This window comes from Letharia lupina, assembly GCF_014066315.1.
Source record: "Letharia lupina isolate WasteWater1 chromosome Unknown contig_24, whole genome shotgun sequence".
Taxonomy (NCBI): Eukaryota; Fungi; Ascomycota; class Lecanoromycetes; order Lecanorales; family Parmeliaceae; genus Letharia; species Letharia lupina.
The window spans coordinates 475,033-498,310 of NW_023502993.1; the positions used below are offsets into that span (position 1 = coordinate 475,033).

Genomic DNA, 23,278 nt, shown 5'->3' on the forward strand with positions numbered 1-23,278 from the left:
CGGATGCTAGCGGAAGTAAGATATCTTACCTACTTTACATTATAAGATGGTCCCAGGTTCACATTCGTAATTAATCATCTGGAGAACGTGACTTCAACTTTTGCTAATCCATCATGGAATCACGGGAATGTTATCATGAATTGTATCCGTGCCGCAAAGAGCCGTTGCTAAGAGATGGATTCCGTATTACGGAATACGTCATTTCCCCAGGAAAACGGCACGGATCTCGCGGTTTTCATAAGTTCCACTCTCCGCTCTCCACTCTCCATTCTCCACTCTCTTCACCCTCCACATTTCCATACTCGCCACAACAACCCCAAAATTCAACTCCCATGAGAAGAGCAACCACTCACTCCAACGAGCAGAATTCTTAGACAGACGTTAAAGCAACATCACGTAGCCCATTATGGGGCTCTTGTCGCGATCCAAACATACGGAAAACGCCGATTCGTTGGAGGATAACAGGAATGCAGGCATCCAGGTATCCCCGGACCCGGAGAAGGAGGCCGGAGTGTACGATGATTCACCCGTCAAGTTCTTGAGCATGCGATCTTTTGCCATGGGTATCTTAGTGTCTATGGGTGGCTTCATTTTTGGCTACGATACCGGTATGAGCTTTTGAGCGAAACCCCAGGGCAGAACGCAGGCTCAACAAACGACTGCAGGTCAAATTTCCGGCTTTCTTCAAATGCAAAACTTTCTCCAACGTTTCGGCGAGGACCAGGGAAACGGCAATTACAGTTTTAGTAACGTCCGCTCTGGCTTGATTGTTGGCCTGGTCAGTCTTTCCCCTTAGATTCACGGTAGATCGTGCTAAGACCTGTCAGCTCTCCATTGGCACCTTGGCCGGTGCTCTCGCTGTCGCTCCGATTGCGGATCGCATCGGCCGAAAGTTCTCCATGTGTGTTTGGTGTATCGTCTTTAGTATCGGCGTCATCATACAAATGGCCTCGGAGACCTCTTGGGTACAAATCGCTATTGGCAGGTTGATTGCGGGTGCCGGGGTCGGCGCACTCTCAATCATGGTACCCATGTACACCAGCGAAACCGGTCCTCGACAAGTGCGCGGAGCGCTCGTGAGTACTTACCAGCTTTTCATCACAGCGGGAATCTTCACCGCGGACGCCATCAATTTCGGTACCGAAAAACGCCCCAATTCTGGCTCCTGGCGTATACCCATGGGCGTCGGTTTCATCTGGCCTCTCATCCTCGGCTTAGGAATCCTCTTCTTCCCCGAATCTCCCCGCTATGCCTATCGCAAAGGCCGCGTGGAGGAAGCCAGGACAACAATGGCCAAATTTTACGGGGTCTCCGAAAACCACCGCGAAGTCCAGCGTGAAATCGGCGAAATCAAAGAAAAGCACGATTTAGAAGTCTCCCTCGGTAAACGTCCCTGGATCGAATTGATCACCGGCCCGCGAATGGCCTATCGAACCGCTCTCGGCATCGTCCTCCAAGCACTACAGCAGCTCACAGGCGCCAACTTCTTCTTCTACTACGGCACCACCATCTTCAAGGCCACAGGCATCAAAAACAGCTTCGTGACAGCCATGATCCTCGGCGGTGTCAATTTCGGCATGACCTTCTTCGGTCTCTACGTCGTCGAGCGTTTCGGTCGTCGCAAGGCTCTAATCGTTGGCGGTATCGGCATGACGGTCAATTTCCTAATCTTCGCTTCCGTCGGCGCCTTCGCACTCAATAACGCGGATCCCACCGCCACTCCTGCCGCCGGCACGGCTATGATCGTCTTCGCTTGCCTCTTCATTGCCTTTTATGCCACAACATGGGGTCCCATCATCTGGTGCATCGTTGGCGAGCTCTTCCCATCCCACTACCGCGCTCGCAGCATGGCATTAGTTACCTCTTCCAACTGGACATGGAACTTCCTCATCGCCTTCTTTACGCCCTTCATCATTGGTGATATTGGATTCAAATACGGATATGTCTTTGCGTCGTGCAATTTCGCGGCCGTGCTGATTGTATATTTCTTCGTCTGCGAGACGCAGGGGAGGACGTTGGAGGAGATTGACACCATGTATATCAGTAAGGTGAAGCCCTGGAAGAGTAGTAAGTGGGTGCCGCCTACCACGGGCGAGGAGGCCGTGGTTGACAGGATGGCTTATGGAGACGGGGTCGCGGACGGTATTGTGAATGGGGGCATGTAGGATCGGATGTCCCGTTTTGTTCTTTCAGGAGAGCATATATATACACAGTATAACCCTTCGACCTACCTATCTCGAATACTCCCCTCTCTCCGCTCACGTTCCAACACCGAACACCAAGCCACTTCCCCCAGGTCCATAAGGTGCACATCCAACACAGTAATCCACATTTCATAAGGCAGGCAGGCAGGCAGGCAGGCCTCCATTCCTCACCATCAACCAGTGCCTACCCGTCCACCATGTATCAACTCCCCAGCTCCCTCCCTCCCTATCCACAACCCCCATGCTTCAGCCAAACATCCACCCATTCCGACACGAGTACTCTGTCAAAACTCCCCAAGATCCTCCTCCCCACGATCATGACCAAGACATGCTCAAGCCATCGACGTGGGACTAGTAAGCCCGTGCACGCACTCCGACGAACACCAGTCCAGGACTGTAATCTGAAGGCGATGCGCATGACATCGGACATGGTCTCGTGATGCACAAGTCCAGGTCCAAGTCCCCCACTTCCCAAGCCACAGCCACGAGACTCCACTCCGAGCCTTTGTTCGTTCGGCTCCTTATCATTTTACCAACCCTTCTTCTGCAAAAAGTCGCACGTACGTACACACACACACACACACACACACACACACACACACACGCACACACACACATACATACATACGAAACCCATAACGTGCGTCCTCCCACACGGACCCTCCCCCGACTCCAGAATTCCCCAGCCCCGTCTCGGCACGATGGAAACCCCCTGCGCGGATTCGTTTCCGATTTTCCCTCAGAAGTCCGGATGCAGGTGATGGGGTGGATGGCGTCGCGTTTTTCTTTCTTTCTTTCTTTCGCACGAAGGGAGGCTGAGCGTTTGCGTCCACCAGCTTCGACCAGACGACCGAGTCGTCGTTGACCGGCGTACGAGTAGAATGGGAAGTCTTGGTATGAGTGACTTGTGTTGTAGATGGGTAGGGAGGATAGGGTTTACGGCTGAGCAAGCTGTGCTTGTACCTAGGTAGAGAAACCCTCGAACGGCGCTTATCTTTCGGGGCTGGAGTAGTGGCTGCAGGAGTGTGGCGTGGATATTTTGAGGTGATAGCCTCCGGCTTAGTATCTGGTGATCAGGTAACCATGTATATCCTTCCTTATTCTCCGCGGATCCGTGCTGTTTGTCAACGTAGATCCGCCAGACATCAGTTGCTGCTGTTTTTCTTGGCAGTCTATAGAGGATTTTCCCGCGCCAGTCTCGTGTCGTAGGGTTTTGTACAGATTGAAAGCTACTACCATATACATTCGCCTAGAAAGTGGGAGTGTCAGGCCTGGAGCTCGCTCGAAGACATCACCACGGGTTGTTTGTATGGCCCCGTGGTGCCTTCGCTTGGTCTGGCCTCAAATGCCTAGCTGGCAATGAATTTGGGCTGTTCATAGAGAATCAGGAACGTAAATAACGCTAGTCGGGTAAGAAGATCGGGATTCACCATATTCTTGCATTCTAGCGACGGAGGAGGAACGACGCAACTATACTGTCAAGAGGTAGGAATGATGATTCATCTTCGGTCGATAAGCTGTCGTCTTCGCTTATGACCGCTTCCTGATCGTTTCAACATCCCCTCGGAAAGTACTGTGTTAAGCTTCGCCGCAAAACTGCGTCTTACAAAGTAAGGGTCTCGCTGCTGCTTCCCTAGATTCCGCTTTGTAACCTCAAACCTCCTCCACTTCGACTGTTTCTACACTGTGGCAATCCCACGACTCACTGCAAGCTCCCCGCCTGTCATGGCTTCTATTTCAGGTGTTCATGACATGCCAAATCTATGAGTACTGCCTGTAGAGATCAAGCTCGAAATCATCTCGTTTCTCGATACTACAACCTTGACAGACCTGCGTCTCACGCATACATCCTTCGTACACATCATCTCCAAAGCTGACATGCAGCGAAGCCGGCTTATTCGGACAGAGACGAGTTATTCGTATACCTTTTCCACGCTCGCATTATGCTTGTTTCAAATGCTCAAGGTGGTTACCAGCGCATAATTCCTGTGATGACTCAAACACTGGAAAGAAAGGCACAGGCGGAATTTCTATGAAGAAAAGGTTCTGTTCGGAATGCGGCGTCGAGAAGAGATTGTACCCGAAAGACAACCCAGTCCCTATTTGTGGTCGATATAGAGCACCATGTCAGCAGTGCGGGCACTTCTTTCTTGGCCGTGAGAACGAGATGTGTACTCCTGATTGTCCCGAACATGTGCAGCGGAAGGCACTTCGACATGCCAAAAAGTGGTGATGGAGAAGTCGGCGCCAATGGTAACTCTTGCTGCAGTAGCGTCGTTCCGAGAGGTCGATTCAGCATTGTCACATCATCGGCTCTCCAAATATGCCGTATATTCACGTTGACCCTTGCTCAGAGCGCTGAATTTGTTGTCCCTGAGCGTTAGCAGAGGTCACGAAGAGTACTAGACGCCCAGTCCTAACGTATTAAACAACAAATTGCCACCAACTTCAGTGTCAAAAACAAATAGACGGCCTACCACCCCTTCCAGCGTAACCTACAGAGCTGAAGCCGCATATGGTCCTGTATCTCACTCATGACAAGTTGCAAAATCTTGCTTGCCTCCGCAAGACGCACACATTGTTTTGGGACATCGTTCCCAAGTCGATCATTCCCAAGTCGATCATTCACTCCGAGCCTCTACCCTTCCTTCTTCGCAGCCAGCTTCTCGACTCCGAGTTGAATCATTCCTACCTCCTACTACCCCCCCATTATCCTTGCTCCAGATGCAACGTTATGCTACGCTCCTAGGACTTCCATCCCTAGATGGTGCGATGCCGTATTGTCATTGGGGAAGCTGCGCGTACAACAGACTCTGCTACCGCTGCGGATCCAAAGGAACATTCGTGCAGAAGATGATTGGAGAGAAAAGGACCAGAAACGAGTAGCTTCGTAGCCACGTCCAGCAAAGCGCACACGCTTCAACCCTCTGGTCTTCGATGACTACTATCTAAACGGATTATGATCCGCTTCGTGAATAGGTAAAGTGCGCCTCATAACCCTTGTATCATCGATGTGAGCTCCGCCTCCGTCTCCGTGAGTAGTTGACTGTGCCCCCCAGTGGTTGCTTTGAGACTAGACGGGATCCTATGAAGCTGGAATGTGCTATGAGGATCTTCGGGAAGGGCGGTCGGTGAAGACTGTGCGGATGACGGAATCATTGCGAAAAATCGTGTTCCGTGCGCTGGCAGTAAGAGCACAAGTGAGAGAGATTGCGAAAATTAGAGACGGTTCGTATTAAGATCTTGTATTTGAGGAACCAATATATATCTCTCATTCATGGCCTCCACTTCCCTTGATGTATTTGTGTCACTCCCAAACTGTTCGTCAGCAAGAGCAGTCCGGCTCGTCGTAGCAGCCTCACCTTTTTCCCAATAATATGGAAGAATGTAGGATATTGAAGATAGCTGTGTATTCATATAAGGCACACGGTCATCATTCCCGAGTCCCAAAAGACGGCTGCTACTGAAAATCCTGCGCATGGTAGACATAGGGGCGAATTTTCAATGACAAGGGAAGAAGTTGGGGAAAAAGAGGCATTTTAAAATAGCACAAACAAATTTTGAGTCTGAAGCTAGTCCCAATATAGCATTCCTCATACTAGCGTGACTCACTTAGCCCTACAGAGCTGGATTTATAGTTCCTGCTGACGGACAGCAGAACCATCCTCCTACACCTCTGTGTTCTCTCCAAAGATCTCATAGTACGCTAAATAGAGTCTCATAAATCGAACCCCATTCTCTCGGGTACCTACTGAGACTACGAAACTGATTCCTCGAATCTACAACACTACAAGGACCCTCTGTGACACCAGTAGTCTCGCAAGCTAGAAGAGAAGCCTCTCCCATCTGGCAGCTCAAAGGATGGATCCTCCATCAAAACTCGTCGAACAAAAGCTACCGCCTCTCCTCGCATTACCCGTCGAGCTCAAATGGCAGATCATCTCCCACCTCGATCATGATGAATATCCATCGCTGGCGTGTTTACGTCGCACACACTCCTCTTTCCTCAATGTAATCCCCAAAGCTCAGATCCGCTCCGAACTGTCTGACACCGAGCTCTCCAACCAACTCCTCAAAACCGAACTAGATTACGCATACCTTTTGCCCGTCGTCCATTACCCTTGCTACATCTGCGCAAGAGTGCTGCCTATATGGGAATTCGCCACCACACCTTGTCGCCGCTCGGACCGCCTTGACGATGAACCGTATTGGGGTCGCCGCTCTTGCGAGGACTGCTGCATGCTGAAGACGAGTAGCTACAGGAGGTCTTTTATCGAATCGCTCGTTTGGATCGGAACCACGCTCGAGGAACTCCCTACGCCACCCTTACGCCCTCGATTACGTTCAGGCAATGAGACTTCCGTGAAGGTGATGACGGAGGATCTATTTGAGCACATGCGGAACCTCAGGCAGCAGGCGCAGGATCACGGAGCCGAGACCTCATTGAGGCTAGCGAGGCGTGATTCATAAGTATCCTGGGTTTGAAACGTAGCCTTTGATTGTATCCAGCTCATATCATCGGAAGGGCCAGTAGCGTCGGGACAGCGAACATTAGTGGGCAGTCGAGGGTTTTTTGTCGGGCACTCTAATCTTGTATGGAAAATTCGCAACAGTGGGACTGTGGGTTAGTGGGTCCATTATGAGGCCATAGCGTTGGTGGTTGTTTGATCCACCGTTCCATCATTATGCGATATGCGATAGTAGGGAGACAGGTGGCCATGGCGAGTACTATTTGTATGGCCACTGCACCAGTAGTGGGCTCTTCATTCGAATTGTTCTCTTTCAGAGCCATATCAATGTTCTCCCTCCCACCCACACCTATATATAGCTTCATTTTCACTCCAGGGCATGTCGCTCAGACATGGGAGTTTTTCTAGCGCTGGGGGGCCTTTCTGGGCTATTTGCATGTCCAGAAAGGTCTTAGCTGCCCCAGTGTTGGATATGCCCAATCATATATCTGCATATCTACTTGTGCATGCGTCGTTTCTGTATGGCCTCACTGTTTGCGAGCACTAATGTACAGCATAATGCTGGGGAACCCTAAATGGAATGAGCCTATCGCAAATAAGCGATCTGGAACAGGGATATGAAAGCTTTTGTGAGCAGAATACAGTCTATTTGCTAATGCGAGACAAAATCTTCAGTACACGAGTGCTTAAAACACCACCAACCACTTGGTACTACCTATATTATTGCTGCATTCCCGCGAAAATCATTTCGCTCGTTAATATTCGCAAAATATCGATGAGAAGAAGTTCCCTCCAATTCATGCTGTCATGCCTCTCTCAACTATCCACACCCGAAGACTAAGGGTACAACACATCGCACCTCCACCCCCCTCTTGACTGTTCGGAAAACACCTCATATTATTTAGCAGACAGGGTCTTCCCTCGAGCATTGCGTCTCTCGATGCTGTCTTGATGCCGAGCAATGGCCCTCTATTACGTCGAGAGAACCACACGGCTCTCAGCTCTGCAGGATCCGGTCTTCCAGAGACGTGTCTAGAGTTTCCTTCGCGTGCATCTAGATATCTCGGCGTGTATGGGCACTCCATCCTCTTATCTGGAAGATGTCCCATGAAGCCTTCCCATGAAGCCTCCTCGCACAACCCTTCTGCATCCGTAAGAAGAATCCATTTCACCTGGAACCGGCGGAGTGGGTCCTTGTACGCAGAGATCGCTGGGCTTGGAGGCATCGCTGATGTTCGTATACCGCGAGTTGGGGATCGAAGATAGTCCCTGCAGGTTTGAGGTGGCCGTATTTTCCTTTGCTTTTTGGCATGCGAATTCGTTGGAAACGGGCACGACTATCATGCTCTAGGGACATGACGTGTCTGGCACTGAGGCTAGGATGTGGGAAATAGAGAATAGCGCATGAGTCGAGCGGCTGCAGATAGTAGAGTCAAGAATCTCCCCTCATTATGTCAATTAGAACACCATCCTTGTCTCGTTTCTCATTCCGACTTTCTCTGCGCCTTGACTTAAAGCGCCAACCAGTTTCTCATGTCAAGCCATCATGTTTTTCTGTTCAAAGACAGCGTTGGAGGAGGACTGGTGTTGGTCTGTTCGTTCAGCATGGAGTCTCCATGCTGTGACCTGTTGTCAAAGCGGGAACCACGTAGAGCGGCATGACCCTCGCACACTTTTCCATCATTTCGCCGGATCAGGTAGACCTTGAGGATCATATTATACGTCCTACGGATATCCCTCGCCTTTCTCGTATTTGTGTTGTGGATACTTCACCTCAGAATGGACCATGAGCGAGAGATTAAATAACTTGTTGGCCCTCTTGTTCACAGCGTAGTACCTTGTGCCGAAATTCTTTCCATGGCTTGCACATTTCATCATCTCTCCTTCGATGACCTGAGTTAACGCGTCCGCACGACTGTCATCCTTCAGTACGAGCACGAAATTCAAGAAGACGGGTTCAGGGGAAGCTCCTCGTACTCACCACATCTCATGCAACATCGTAGCGAACATCCCTTCGAGCGGCTGCCTGTACTTGCACAGGATCGTGTCCGCATTCAGGTTTATTGCACACTTGCTTTCGCCCAAGTATACGGTGGAGCCCCATGTAGTACACCGATGTTCAGACCAATCTGGCAGCCAGCGGACACAAACGTGACCTCGAAGCCGACCACGGAAGAAGACAATGTCAAGGTCGCAGAATGCTTTGATGATGAGATCAGGACCCCAGGAACCACCACGCCCTGCAGCTATTGCTTTTTGAAGGCGCGCAATGGCTTCCATTTCCAAATTGCCTGGTTTTCTGCGCGAGGTATTGTGGTTGTATATGTCCAAACATGCTTGCCTTGGGGAGACGAATGGTCCGTCGTTGAGTTGAGGGAACCATTTCTTTCCACATGCCTCGCGACCTTCACGGCTGTCTGTCGGGCACTCTCGTCGAGCTAATGCTCCGGTCACATCTAGATCACTTTGTGTGCATTCAAAATTGGTTCCTGAATCTCGGAAGACTTGTCTGAACGCATCGTCGTAGCGTCCTTTTGGAGACTTGGGAGAGGCTGCTGCTCTGCTTGGATTCAGAGGAAAGGGTTGGTGGGGAGGAGACTGCTTTGGAGCTGGACGAGGGTCGTCGCCAAGGGCATACTCGTGGCGGGGGTATGGCACGTCGTCCCCCTTCAAGTTAAGCAGCTCCTTCGCTCTTCTATTTACAGCATGGATCATCGTGCCGAAGTTTTTGCCATGGCCACCAGGTTTACCCGCCTGCCATCCTGCAGGGCCAGAGTCCAGAGCTCGAACTTGCTGGTAAGCGTGGCTGTCGTGATTCAGTAGTGAACTTGGTTAACTCTCTTGAAGACAGAAAGCTTACCACATCTCATGCAGTAGAGTAGCGAACATCTGATTGAGATACGAGTAGTAAACAGGATGAAAGAATATGTTGTCGGCATTCAACTCGATCACACACTTCCCGCCCCCCAGGTAAATAGTGTGTCCTAAGAGGTGTTTTGCGAAGAAGCGATCGGGTTGCCATGTCAAGCAGACATGTCCTCTGAGCCTGCCGCAGAAAAAAACCTCGTCGAGATCACAAAAAGTCTTGATAGCTAGATCTGGGCCCCAAAATTTCTGGCCAGCCATTTTGAACCCAGTAATCAGACGACTGATGGCCTCACTTTCAGCAACCGACGGCGTTCTTGTCGGATCATTATGGTCAAAGACTTCTTGTGCTGCTATTCTGATATTGCAAAACGGCCCGTTGTTTGCTTGAGCAAACCATGGTCTCTTGTCTTTTGAATTGCGTGCGCTCGAGGCCCTGTACCAGTTGACTCCTCCAGAAGCATCCAGCTCTGTTTGCGTGCACGGATAGGATGTCCCAGTTTCTGAAGTAATTTTGTAGAAGGCCTCCTCGATTAGGTCCTTGGCGCTTCTTTCAACAACCTGGAGCATATCTTGTTCCTGGGATGGGTAGCTAGTGCGTGGACCGTGTAAGTCTGGAGGTTTCTTGCTGCTATTGACAGGTTTGGCAGGATCAGAGTCTTGTATGTGAGCCTTCTTGGGAGGCCGTCGATCAGAGCCGTAAGACCGGTGTCTTCTTGTGGGATCAGAGGAAGATTGGTACGACTCCGATCCATGCGCCACTATCTTGCTCGTTCCGCGAGCACGCGAAAAGTGGCCCATGGATTCCCCTGTAGAGTACTGCTGTTAAAATTCGAAGATGAGAGAATTTTTTAGGGGGCGTGTATTGGTAGAGATCCCGTGGTAGCACGGAAAAGGCGAAGGTGTAGTTCTAATATTTGTAGAGAAGATGAGAAGCAGCACAGAAGAACCCGTAGTAATTGAGACCAGAAGTGCCAAGGATTTGCTACCATGTCAGGCGAAACCTGCCTCCTGAGTCTCATTGGCTGCCAAATGCCGTGAAACGGATGAATGAAACAAATCACCATTACTCAGCAAATAACACTTTCTCACTTTTAATCTCGCTGAGCAGTGTAGACCAGTCGTTTGAAAACCATTGCCTGTCTCAGCTCTCCGAAAAGTAGGTCTCTGCTATATTCGAGAAACCAATCGAATGACCGCGATGCAGGCGGCAACTGCCAGCTATGGAAGAATGAGTAGATGGGGAAGTAGGTAGGGAGTCTTAACCGGTCTGGAAGGAAGAGAAGCCGGATGGCGCAGCTAAGGAGACAATTCGAGCAATTTGTGTTTGATTCGTCAAGCAGCCACAAAACAGACCTCGTTGTTTATTTTTCAGCATGCACGCTTTCGCCGTGCCAACGAAACGGCACGTCAAACTTTGCCCCGTATTTAGAATGACCATTTTGTCTGTTGTGGTAAGGAAGGGTGGAATCTGTCATGACAAAAGAGTGATTCTGTAGAAAATTGCAGTCCCAATGAACCCGAGGGACGCCCGTCAGTAGTAGCATCGAGCAACCCCACAGAACTACCTTGATCGAGTTCATGAAAAAGAATAAGCATCGAAACCCTGGCCTCTATGCATCGCTCCCTGGTGTATCTCCCTCCGTGCTCTTTCGTGTACTGCCCAAATTTTGGTGCCAAAATGTAGGCCGTGCGCGTTTTCTTCCCTATTGGGCTTTGCAACCCGAATGATTTCATAAGCATGGCTGCCACTTGTTAGCATAAAAAAGACATAGGTAATCCCAAGGTAGTCCCTCCTGAGGCTACTGACCACATTTCGTGCAGCATGGTGCGCCACATCTCCTTCCAAGTGGTCAGTTGGGTACTAGCAAATATAGCATCGACGTTCAGATGTATGACAGCTTTTCCGCCGCCTAGAGGATTTGTCAAGCCGAAGGTCAGGCTGCGTGGGAGTGGCGGAGGAAAGTAGGAAGCAGGTTTCCACTGGACGTAGACCTGGCCTCGAAGAAACCCATCAAAGAACACAAGATCCAGGTCACAAAAAGCTTTGATAATGAGATCAGGACTCCACTCCCGGCGGCGAGCGACAACTTCAAGTACGATGTTTTCAAGGCGGATAACAGCATCGTACTCTTCAAAGCTGAGGTTCCTTCCTAGGGCGTTATGGGCGAAGACATCGCGAGATGCTTGCATGGCGCTTACGTAGCTCCTTTGATGCTGACTGTTGAGAGTGGTCGCATCACGCAGTTCATTTTCAGTACATGGATAGGCTGTCCCACGGTTTAGTCGAACGGGCTGGAGGGCTAGGGTGCGTACGGGGTGCGTGGTCTATGGACGGGCATGGCTGCGTGAATATCAGGGTGTGCCTGGATGGTAACAACTGTGGTTGGAATCGGGAATCAAGAATAAATAGAATGGAAGACAGATTCTAGCATGAAGTTAGGAACCGCGCAATTAGGTAGAACCATGACAGAAAAGACATCCCGCAGTATTGCTACTTTGGCCACATACACAACAACGCTAACACATAGTGCTATGCCCCAACATCACATCATCTGAGCTTGGGGCCCAGGTTTTGACGCACTGTTTTACGTAGTTCCAGTAATGGTTCCTATCGCATCGGAAGGTGGGATCTCGTGGCGCCTAGGGAGTGACGAGGTCTTTCTGGCCCAAAAAGGATTCCTTTCGACTGCAGTCCGGCATGGCCTGCGTTCAGATTCAATGTACTCTCGCAGCGGCCCTGGTGATCCGTGGACGAAAGCAAAGCCGTAGGAGCGTAAGCCAATCTTTCCTGCATCTCGGGTCTGCTCGTACTCATAGTGAGCTGTTATGTTATTGTGTTAATGGTCGAGAGGGTCACGGTCATGGGATGATGAGAAGGGCATTTTGGTCCAATAGATGACTTTCTATGTCTCAACCGGCCCACAGCAGATTTGTATGGTGGCCTGATAGGTTCTGAGTACTATCATCCCGCTCCTGCTTGATTGGCTTTGATCGCCCAAGATGCGCAGTGAGCTTGACCATGTCGCAATTTCCAAGGAGGGGATTTCTGCAGATGCTTTGATCAGATACAAGAGCCGATAGGCTCGGCACTGGGCAGGTCTTCGTGTGTTGGATTGCTTGCGAGGAGTCCATATCTCGCGCAGTCCCATCTCAAGACGACCGACCAGTGATTGAGGCGGGAAGCATACGATCAGATGACAGCGGAAACGAAGAAACTATCTTTAACACATTTCGGTTTCAGCCGAAGGTTGTGCAGCTCATTTCACTTTGCATCGTGTGAATGTGTTAATGTTCAAACACTAGAGAGCCTCTTGGCCAGCTGATCCTAGGGCGTAAGCGGTTATAGGGTACCATGATTCGGATCTGGGCTGAACACCCTAACACGTGATTGCGGCTCCTTAGAGAAAATTGGGCGACGACGGCCTCCGTTACTGGACCTTTTCATGAGTTGTTCACTACACGGAGAAAAGTATCATTTACTGCGTGATGTGACTTATCATAAGCCGAGCGGGCAGCTTCCTTCATAAAGATTGCATGGTTATCAGGGGAAGTGGGGCTGCTTGGTATCACAGAAGATATGTCGCACGGCTTTGTCATCAGGGCTTTTAGCGTATTCAAAAACGTCTGGAATGCTTGGCACCGGAGATCTTTGAAAAAGATGAAGTTATATTGAAGTCTTGACATGTTCTTTAGCCTCTTAATCGCTATGCCTGTTTCCCTTAGTACTTCTACTCAGGCGAAGGCTAAGTATCTTCTTTATTTCTATTGAAAGCCTTCGCAAGTAGTTAAGCGTTATTGATGCGTTTAGAAGGTATAGCTGAGGTTTGTATAGCTTGTAGATTGCGACTATTTGCGATGTGGCTACTTGATTTGAATGATTTTGCGGAAAGATTTCTATGCTACAGTACGAATTTGGGTGTGTGGTGTGAAAGATCTCCGGTGCCAAGCATTCCAGACGTTTTTGAATACGCTAGTTGGAGATCTTCTGTGATACCAAGCAGCCCTGATGACGAAGCCGTGCGATATAGACTTGCTTAGGAGCAACACTACGCTTCGGCTGAAGAGTTTGGCCTTCCGATACTCTCTGTCTGGTCTTTCCGGAACGTGCGCGGAAATAAGTATGGAAGCCACAGTCATGATGAACAGCCGACCTTGAACTGTCTGATCCAACGCCTTGTAAGATATCTGAACGCCGTATCTACAGCTAATGTTCAAACGACCTTCGCCAAATCTCCAATTGCTCGGTTCTCACACTGAGGCACACTCACAGTATCGATTTGCCGTTGCTGAGACGAAGCAAAGTAGCTCGAAGCGACATTGAAGGTTACAGATACTCGGCATCTAGCTCAATTCACCAAAACAGATGACGCGCCCTCTGAGTACACTCTACCTTTACTGATATCTGCAACGATCAAGCGCCATGCTGATTACCTACACCGAGCCGTTTGACAGACACGGAATATCTCACATGGCCACACATTGAGAAGGGACGCAAGATCGGCCAGATAGAATTGTTCCAGGTCCTCTGTCTACCGCTCGCTCTGGATCTCAAATTGAAGCAGCATCATTCCTCCTACCTTCAGACATTACACCCAACATCCTACCAAACACTCGTCACACCTCCCTCGTCATCCCTGGACCTGCGCTATCCTGGGGGGCTCCGCAGGGCAAATTTACTGGACAACACCCTATCTTGACAAGCACCCAACAAGTCCTTCTACCTCAATAACTTTTTTATCACATTCGCGTCATATGGTGCTTGACGGATCAGGATACCTTCAAAACAGATCCAAAGGGACATAGTCCGGAGGCGAGCATACTACAGCCGCGTGAGCTATGGTGATGGGCGAGTGAATGAACAGAGAGATATCCTCAGGGAGTGGGTGGCGAATAGAGGCATGGTGATGTGTCCTACACTTATTCGTTCAAATAAATATGGTGATACGCTGAGCACTAGCAACAACCTACATTGTACACCTGCGGGAACTCCACTCACATACAGCGATCCCACGAAGTAGGATCTGGAGAAGCTGGCGAACAAGAAATGTCTAAATGGTGAGCAGCACCAGAGAGCCAAAGTAAGTGGTTGCTGGGCGCCAGAAATTGCGAGGCTGACGGCAAAGTTGAGAAGATTTATTTAGGGTCCTATCCTTCGATATTGGACTTTAGCAGACTGATGATCAACTTTCCTCCGAGGTCTGTGAGGAAATTATAGGGCGATAATAGTACAAGAAGTCTGGACCAGGGACCTCTATGGTAATCGAAGTTTGTCATGATTATTGGGCATGCAGCCGAGGAAACCCAAGCTCCGGGATTATACAATTGGTTGCAGCAGGATGCTGCGGCAGTATCGAGAGTGTCAGATGGGGCAGACCTGTCGCGGCGTCTACCAACCATTTTCGGATAACGAATGGCATGGAGGGCATGTTTGAAGGCAATTTTATAGGTTTGAGGGCGAGGCCTTCTCTGGCTGATCTTGTAGGGATCAATGTGTGTTGGGACAGCGCACGCAGGTGTTTGATATACAATTGACATGCAAACGCGCAAGAGCGGCATCGATTCCAGATTACCGAGATGGGAGTTGAGTGTCAAAGGGCATGGAGGATTTGAGCCAGATGTTTTAGATGTGGTATAGAGCTCAGCAAGTTGCTACCGATTCTCTCGAACGAGTTTTAACCACGTTCCACGGATAGTGCATGAGAAAAGCAAGATCTGACAGGCTCATCAAGATCTGGAGAAGCTAGTAGCCCTACAAGGCTGGGGTCGCGACGCCAAAAGTCGCCCCCAATTGCTGTGTCGCGATGTACATCTTTCTGCAACGTCATAGCGTACCATTCTCTGCGTCAATGCTGCTCCACCAATCATCAAGAATGATCTGTAACTCTTGACCAAGCTCTCCGGCTGTGGCCGCCAGTTGCACGTTTTTCCTTCAACACACTATACGAAACCTCAAAAAGATATTGGAGAGAATTCGCCCCTCGGTATGTTGTATTTCAACGCTTTTCAGGGGGCCTCGGGGCTTGGACAATGTCGGGTATGACAAGGCCTGTATGCGGTAGGCCCACTGACTGACCCACTTTTCAAGTGGTCCCGGGATATTGTGAGTAAATCTCTGAGGAATCAGTCTCCGAGCAGGAACGATGGCCGTCCGAATCAGCATGCTACGTGCAATGGCCATTGTTAGTGCTACCGGTTTGTTACTTTCTTCCCATGACTACTCAGATTTGTCAAGCAACATCAAAACGGTACTGACGTATGATGTAACGCAGTGTAGGTCTCCTTTGCCCCTGGCAAGAAAAGTGTCACAAACTCATTAAATGTAGGCCGTAGGCGGTATGACGACCGCCGTTCTTGGCGCGGGAGGTAGGTCTATCATTCGGGGGAATTTCCTCTCGTACTAAAAGCCATTCATTCTTCGGCACAAAAGGCCTTCCCTTTATCGTCAGCGCCGCTCTCGCTCTTGGTGGCGGCAAGGCGGTGTACTATGGTTTATGCCTCAATCAAGCACTGCTAGCACTAGATAATTATCCCAGTCTCATGCTCCTGAATTTAGATGGGAAATAGCCAACGCATAGGTAGAACATGGGCCGCGTGAGGGCTCTTTTAGACGGGAGGGATCATGGGTGGATTAGGAAGAGTATGCTTGTCACTGCCTGGCAGAGTGCTCGGCCGGGGTTAGATGTGAGTAGCCTGGATCGTAGAAGCTGGCTGATTCTCTTGCAGGAGGTCCACGCTCAGAAAGAGAATGCGATTGTAGCGGGTATTGTTCAGCAGACAACCCGCAAGTCTGGGGTAGAAGAAAATGATTTGATCTGATTGCTCAGCATTTGTACCCCCTCATCGATCGTGAGGGATAAACACGAAACAGAAGCGCATATTTCGCATATCGCTTGCGTTTCGACATAGTTCAATTGTCCATCCGCTATCTCGACCTTCAAAACATCCGCCAGACGAAGATGAGATTCTGCAGACTGCTATTCTCCAGCTGGACTGTCAGTGGAAGCCTCGCTTGTCATGAAGATATCGTTTGTTTGTTTCCTCGCCCTGTCTACTCTATCATTTAGCCGAGCTCTAACAGCCGCAACTGCTCTCACCCTAGGCAGTGATTCCTCCACTCCCATCGCTCCAACGGCTGGAATGAGCAATTCTACGCTCGGCATCCCTATACCACCGCAAAGCTTTGGCCTGACGTACGAGATAGGAGGGCCCAAGCTTCGCATAACGTCATGTCTAGTGAACACCGTAGCCGCGCTAAAGGAACTAGCACTTAGAGACTGGGACGACAAGATTATTGACGGGACAGAATACGAGCTTGACGACTATCCAGAAGTAAGGATTATTATCACAACTCCCAAGCGCAAACGCAACGTACAAGTGCGCTTCGTGTTGTGGGCTGCCTGCCTAGGAGTCTACGACATGATTTTGAAGAGGAAGTTCGAGTTTGCGCAATTTGAGATGTCGTGGGAGAGACAAGTGCTTGGATGGGTGCAAGTCGTCAACCATCCAACCAGTGCAAGCTTAACAACAGAAAAAAGGCAGGTCAACGGGACTCTAGATGTGGGGAATATATCAGCGACTTTGCTAAGTACGGACCGCACAATCGGACTAGAGCCCATCAGCATCACGAATATCGTCACCATGGACAACGCAAATGATCCAGCCGAAGCGCGCCTGAATGTGACCATCACTCCTTACGGCGACACCCTCGGCGTCTACGACGTCTTCGTCCCGATCATGAGTGGATTGACCGACATGGCGCAGTTCCCCAGCACTCACCAGGTGGCTGGTTTGATCATAGGTCTCGAAGGCTTCAAAGGTTTCATCTGCATTGTGCCTGCAATACCCTTGCGTACTAGCCCACCATTCATGGAGTATGCGTGGCTGATTAGAGCGATTGCACGGATTCCGACCTACATGCTGGAGAAGGGTCGCTTCGGCGAGGTCAATATTAGAATTGAGGTTGATGGAGTAAGTGTGGGCTTCGGCAGGCTAAGTACGAGGCCAGACTGCGATCCTGATGCAATGCTCCCGGCATCAGTCTCTGTATCAGAGAGCTAAAGAGCTATGGATCTATGAGGATGAGAACAAGGGTAATCGACACCTTCCTAGGTAACCACGTACATGAGTGCGAGCAGATGATGAGGAGTCAAAGCTGATACATGGTATTGTGAGTCGTAGGAACCCCATTATAGATCAGGCATCCTTCTCCAAGAGTTTTGACTCCGTGGTCGTCAGCCATTGATCTAACGAAACGCCTGTAGTTTTGTACCGCAGTACACAAATCAATTGCCCGTCTTATTTCGTTAGGCATTGTTCAGTACCTGCCACAGCGCTATTACTGTCAATCTCGTTTGCCGCCCACATGAGCGGTCAATCGCGTTCCAAACCTGCTTCATTGCCAGCGAAGTACAGGTACCATTGTTATCAAGTTTTTGCTGGGAGAATGGCAGGAAATCTCATATATTTGACTCCTTTAGTGGGACGATTTCACAATGTTACCATATACATATAACAATGGTTGGCGTTCGCGGCTTCTGGCGATAGTCAAGCCCACTCGTAGTCTGGGCTTGGCCTCTTAGCTAATTCGTTTCTCTCTTTTGCTTCATTATTCACTCATATTCTCGCAAAATTATTTTCGACCTTCACAGACTCACATTGTGCTCCGCAAACTTTAATACCTCAACTCGTCACTTCCTTGTATCACTTTCAGAGTCTATCTTCTCACTGCTCCTGCAAAATAACGTTCACTCATCAACATCATCTATTTCGAATATATCTCTACCCCCAGGCTTCCGTAAACCTTGAAAGAAAGTGAGCATGTTCCGAACTCCTTACTACGAAGGATGGGAGGAGGATATCATCTGGCAGTTAGCGGAGCTCTTCGAGTCTGCGATTGGAGCTCCAAAGATCCTCGACGCCCGGCGAGCTCTTGCAAGTTACCCACCTGTCCAGATCATCTACGCGACGCCTCGATTCTCCCAGTGCCGAGACCTCGTGGACTGGAACAGCGTGCGTCCAGAGCTGGTATGTACTTCTGGACATCAGAGCTGCTTGTGTGGAGATCTGGACTTCATCCGAGCTAATGCATACCTTAGATGCACCTCTTTGAGAACCACGGAGATGTTTACCTCGAGTTCGGTGGGCACGACGAGTATCGAAACACCTGGTTCCATTGCTTGAGGGTAAGTACGCCCTTCTGCTATGGCTTGGTATTCATGGCTCACGTAAAGCAGAAGCATAACGTGATCCGTGGCGACAGGGTTCAGAAACAGTTGGCAGCCATATTTCTCGTCACTGGGTCTTCACAGGTATGCTTGCCACTCCATGATGCGAAACAGAGACTGACGTCGAGGCAAGCCAAGAAGCAGGCTGTAAAGTCTATGGCAGATGGGTATGGAATAAGGCAATCGCGTCTAGTATTTGGAATGCTTTGCGAAATCAGAATCGGAATAGGACGGGCAAACGCAATCCATTGTAGAGGCGGAAATTATCAGATAGTCACACCAGGACACAGTTGCTAGATTACACGAATTATGAGGTTCAATGCAATCAAATTATACGCCAGACAGGTCCAGTGCAGAGGACGGGTCTGAATATGGGTCCTAGTTGAATCAGTCAACAATATAGGTCTATCAGAAGAACGCTGATGTCTATCGCATTGAAGGCCCAATCTGGTTGTTAGCAAGTTAGCAGCGCATCAACGTAACGTAGTGGTAACGGCAGCGCCCACTACGTTACGCAGTGGAAAAGGTGAGGCCAATCTCAGAATACTACGGTGCAACGAGACAAACCCTTTTCATGCGAGCTCGCAAGAAACGAATGGCTCAGATGGATGAGTGCCGTGCAAAGACTTTGTATTACCTAGCAATGAACGCTGGAGTTGTTGATACGGTTCAGGAATGCTCCGGGAAGCTCACGACAAACGGGGACGTTCAAAGCAGAACAGGACTCACTTAGTATGGTAGGTTTCTCCACATCTGTCCTTGTAGAAAGGCTCAATACGAAAGGTTGAATGGTCACTAGACAATCAGCTTTTCGTAGAAAGGTACGAAGTTTTGTCATCCACGGATTTGATCCTCGAATCATTGACATCAAGCTCTTGCTAACAAATCCTCACTCTCCTCGAACGAAGCCTTCGTTCTTCAGCTCGAATCGTGTACTAATATCACCAATTTCAATATGCTGGATGAGGCCACAGTCAGGTCATGGACTCGGAAGACTGGTAGTGCTGATAAGACGACTACTCCTTGTCCTCTTTTTCCGTCTTCTCATCCTATTTTTTTCAAGTTGACAAGCACCGCGCTCTGTTGTGGATGAAACTTGAGGTGCATGCCGTTCTCGTCTTCACACCACACTGCACTGCCCAACGTCTGCTCCAATACGCCTGCAGCCCATTCGTACCCCAAAATATCATCCTCATCAATCTCACAGTGCATGTCTAGGTACATATCACGGTCCCGATCCGGCTATGATTGATCCGTGAAGGCCGTCATCATTGTGGGCGTCCTGGTCAGCGTTCACAGCGATCGCCAGCGTCATCTTCTGCAGGGCCACGAGGGTTTTGATGGCCGTGATAATCTCTGGTTCGTAATGGTAGGCAGGTCCAAAGTCAAGGCGAATCTTGCATGTCTTCAGGTTTGTCATGGATGCGCTAAAGCGCGGCAGCCATGTGTTCAAATAACCGATACAAGAAGTATCGTGGTATTTGACGGTTTGTACCCGGAGCTCAAGATTTTGTATGATACCCCAAGGCACTCGGCTCGGACAGATATCAAATGGCAAGTAGCAGTTGAATGCGAGACGGCAAACAGCATGTTCGCAGGACTTGTCGAACGCTTCCTCGTTAGTGGCTCGAGAAGTGCGGAGGACGGCCGATTGGCCTCGCTCTATGAGGAGGCGGTAGATTTTGAGGCGTAGTTCGATAGGTATGATGATGAGCGTGCCGAATGGTGTAGGTGCAGGGAAGCTTCGAGCCTGCGGTGGATGCATCTCGTTGCCGTGTTGTCCACCTGCTGTGGCAGCTGATGTTGCAACATGAAGCATTTAACTCGCAGAGGATGAAGACGTTGTAATTTGTTTAGCGTTGGGACTGGTGTGAAGCATTCAAGGAAGATGGCATGTCGGAAGTATCCGGAAAGGGGATGCTATTACTCAAGTGTTGATAGATTCGTGTTGGGAGTGAATTTTCAAGCGAGACATATCCTACATGCACGTAACGCATGACGATGCTGCATGCCCCATTCATGCAGGAAAGGGGAAAAGTTCGGGTAATGTCTCATGCTGGCGACTTTGATACGAAAGTGCGGCTAACAGATTGTAATAGTACGCTGCTTGCACGCAACTGTCAGCAGAGACAGAGAATCAAATCCCCTGCAATCATTGCCGGGAAGCAAAAAGCAAAAAGTATATGATCCATCTCCAAAGTACTCCGAGAACCCGCAATGGTAGTCCTTTTGTAACCGCGTTTCCACTACTGCGCCCATTCTGCTTCCTCCTTCTTCGCTCTCCTCTTCTCCTTCCTCCTTCGAAGCCTCTCTTCTCGGTGGCTATCGGTTTCCTTGGCCAGATACTTTCGATACTCGGCTTTTCGGTGACCTTTTGGCTGCTTTGCCCGCCATTGGTGCTGATACGCAGCCAAGTATTTTCTTCTCTCCTGTCGCTGGCTGTCAGCCCCACTGGCTTGATATTTCTCGTGAGCTGGAGTCTTTTTCGACTTGCGGATAGATGCAGCAGGCTTGTCGGTACCGGGAGCACTGATTTCGACCAAGGTCAAAGCAGCCTCGATATCGTCCATAGTCAGATTGATGCCCGCTTGGGTATTGATTAAGGATAGGACGGCTTTCAGGTCTTCCTCACTTAGAGACTCGATGGCGTCAGCGGTAGCTGCGGTAAACGAAGCAGCAGTCATACCGTTGCGTTTTACTGAGTCGTAAGGAGCCTCTCTTTGGTGTCGTAGCTCTGCTGTAGTGGCTGATAGGTTTTAGTACTATCGTGGGTTGGAAAAATCAGAGAACGTCAGAGAACGTAAAACAGGAGGAGCTTTTGGTGCGATTTGGAAGATCCGGGAGTGTATAGTCGATAGGAACCAACCACTGTTGACGCAGGGTTCTTATTCGTTTCCCTGGACGCAACAATGAACCCGAAGACGCGAGAATTTCACGCACAATGAACCCAGACTTTGCCAGTGTTCGCAAAGTGTTCGCAAAAGTGTTACACATGGGAGACCATACAATGTCTGGCCCTCTGTGGGCTAGCATCCCTTTCAGAACTCAATGCATTGTGTCTCAAGATTGGGCTTGTTTATGTAATCGATGACTAGGGGTGCTCCTACCAGGTTGCGATGCTAAGATGGGCAACCGGCTCGTCAGGTGGATGAATTTTGAGTATATTTGGTAAGAATTACGATTGAGAGATGGAGAAAATGCGGGAGAGCGAACTTTGAGGTCTCTTCAAAAGGCATGCTAACGACGCTTTCCACTTTCGTGACGCCCGTATGCTGTATCGACGTCTTACTCGCTTTGAGGCCTAGTCTTAGCGACTTCCGAGATTTCTTCTGTCCGTAGTAAGATGAGGTCGTTCCCACGTCTCATTTCCACCCCAAACTGAGGAAGTTCCTAATCCTCATGAGTCGCCGAGCCCATCTATGTGGAAAAGGATTTTTCCCGTGTATTCGGATTCTCAAGCTTCAAACCCTTAAGAGTGTTCTTCCGATCTCTCAGGTACAAACTCCAGTTTTTGTCGCTGGACTCCCAAATCTCCATTTCGCCCCGCCGCTTTTCCAACAGCCGTTTGTTCCCTTCAAGCGCTGTGTCAGCGCGCTCAACCATAATTCGAAGCTGGTGGGCTTTGCGCTCTTTTTGTTTCTTTTCTTCCTCCTCAGTCATAACAGACTTCTTGATGCACCCCTCCAGGTCTGACCACTTCTGTGTGTAGTCCATTGCTGCGACCGAGTGATTTGCGATACCCGAAATATTATGTCAGGCACGCGTTGATTGCAGATGGATCGGATGTTGAGGGTGTGTTGCAGTAAAAATGGCTCGGGCATGGATTATATGTATGCTTTGCGGTGCAACAAAGAGCGAGAATGTGCGAGAATGCGCACAATGACCCAGGGCCTTGGTCATTGTTCTAACTGTTGCCCATAGTTGGGAGCCCTTTGTCTAGTCGTCCGTGAATAGAAAATTGTCATTCTGAGATCAATGCCTTTGTGTCCTGAGATTGGGTGTCTTGTCGTAGAAGGCAAATGTCGTCTGGTTATTGCAGATGAGTTGATTGTCTTCCGGATTTTCAACACGTGCGAGCCCCAGACAAATACGGCGATGTACTCCATATTCACCGACCGTGAAGAATTCGGGTCTTTTACGTTCGCATAAGTCCCGAGCCCCTAACGGAGTATGGTGTCTTGACTAGAGCCGTTGGCGTGGGGAATTCAAAGAACGTTTGAAGCTTTGGGGTACTGAAATCTGAGTCAATTTCAGGCTATTCGAAGTGCGATTCCCTCGAAAATGTCGTCTATGCGATTGCGACCTGGCACATCTGGTGATGGCTTTACCATTAACGCAACAGGAGTACCTACACTGTAGGTAAGATTGCAACATAGTAACAGCAGAGCAGGATAATCATAAAGGAAACTTACGACGTTACAAGTAGCTCCATATTTTAGAAACCCAATCAGACCCCTCTGATTAATACGAGGTGCAAGAGCTCATTCTGTCGCGATTTGCCCCATTGCTCTTC

At 49.5% G+C, this 23,278-nt stretch overlaps 7 protein-coding genes across 7 annotated transcripts; 4 read left to right on the top strand and 3 right to left on the bottom strand.

The window, feature by feature from the left end:
• Positions 1 to 406: 406 nt before the first annotated feature.
• HO133_006374 (uncharacterized protein) lies at positions 407 to 2,165 on the top strand (the record flags this gene model as incomplete). The annotated part of the gene is made up of 3 exons (XM_037297272.1): positions 407 to 608; positions 666 to 778; positions 828 to 2,165. The coding sequence occupies 3 exons, from the start codon at positions 407 to 409 to the stop codon at positions 2,163 to 2,165; spliced, it is 1,653 nt and encodes a 550-aa protein (XP_037147397.1).
• Positions 2,166 to 6,065: 3,900 nt separating this feature from the next.
• On the top strand, positions 6,066 to 6,674 carry HO133_006375 (uncharacterized protein; the record flags this gene model as incomplete). The annotated part of the gene is made up of 1 exon (XM_037297273.1): positions 6,066 to 6,674. The coding sequence occupies one exon, from the start codon at positions 6,066 to 6,068 to the stop codon at positions 6,672 to 6,674; it is 609 nt and encodes a 202-aa protein (XP_037147398.1).
• A 1,724-nt stretch (positions 6,675 to 8,398) lies between these two features.
• Positions 8,399 to 11,731, bottom strand: HO133_006376 (uncharacterized protein; the record flags this gene model as incomplete). Its single annotated transcript, XM_037297274.1, has 4 exons — positions 8,399 to 8,588; positions 8,655 to 9,479; positions 9,534 to 10,347; positions 11,404 to 11,731. 4 exons carry the CDS (start codon positions 11,729 to 11,731, stop codon positions 8,399 to 8,401), a joined length of 2,157 nt encoding a protein of 718 aa, XP_037147399.1.
• A 4,824-nt stretch (positions 11,732 to 16,555) lies between these two features.
• HO133_006377 (uncharacterized protein) lies at positions 16,556 to 17,733 on the top strand (the record flags this gene model as incomplete). Its single annotated transcript, XM_037297275.1, has 3 exons — positions 16,556 to 17,509; positions 17,580 to 17,631; positions 17,720 to 17,733. 3 exons carry the CDS (start codon positions 16,556 to 16,558, stop codon positions 17,731 to 17,733), a joined length of 1,020 nt encoding a protein of 339 aa, XP_037147400.1.
• Positions 17,734 to 18,358: 625 nt separating this feature from the next.
• Positions 18,359 to 19,019, top strand: HO133_006378 (uncharacterized protein; the record flags this gene model as incomplete). The annotated part of the gene is made up of 5 exons (XM_037297276.1): positions 18,359 to 18,565; positions 18,637 to 18,723; positions 18,801 to 18,849; positions 18,899 to 18,932; positions 18,995 to 19,019. 5 exons carry the CDS (start codon positions 18,359 to 18,361, stop codon positions 19,017 to 19,019), a joined length of 402 nt encoding a protein of 133 aa, XP_037147401.1.
• A 971-nt stretch (positions 19,020 to 19,990) lies between these two features.
• HO133_006379 (uncharacterized protein) lies at positions 19,991 to 20,584 on the bottom strand (the record flags this gene model as incomplete). Its single annotated transcript, XM_037297277.1, has 1 exon — positions 19,991 to 20,584. The coding sequence occupies one exon, from the start codon at positions 20,582 to 20,584 to the stop codon at positions 19,991 to 19,993; it is 594 nt and encodes a 197-aa protein (XP_037147402.1).
• Positions 20,585 to 21,011: 427 nt separating this feature from the next.
• HO133_006380 (uncharacterized protein) lies at positions 21,012 to 22,479 on the bottom strand (the record flags this gene model as incomplete). The annotated part of the gene is made up of 2 exons (XM_037297278.1): positions 21,012 to 21,511; positions 22,269 to 22,479. 2 exons carry the CDS (start codon positions 22,477 to 22,479, stop codon positions 21,012 to 21,014), a joined length of 711 nt encoding a protein of 236 aa, XP_037147403.1.
• Between the last annotated feature and the right edge of the window lie 799 nt (positions 22,480 to 23,278).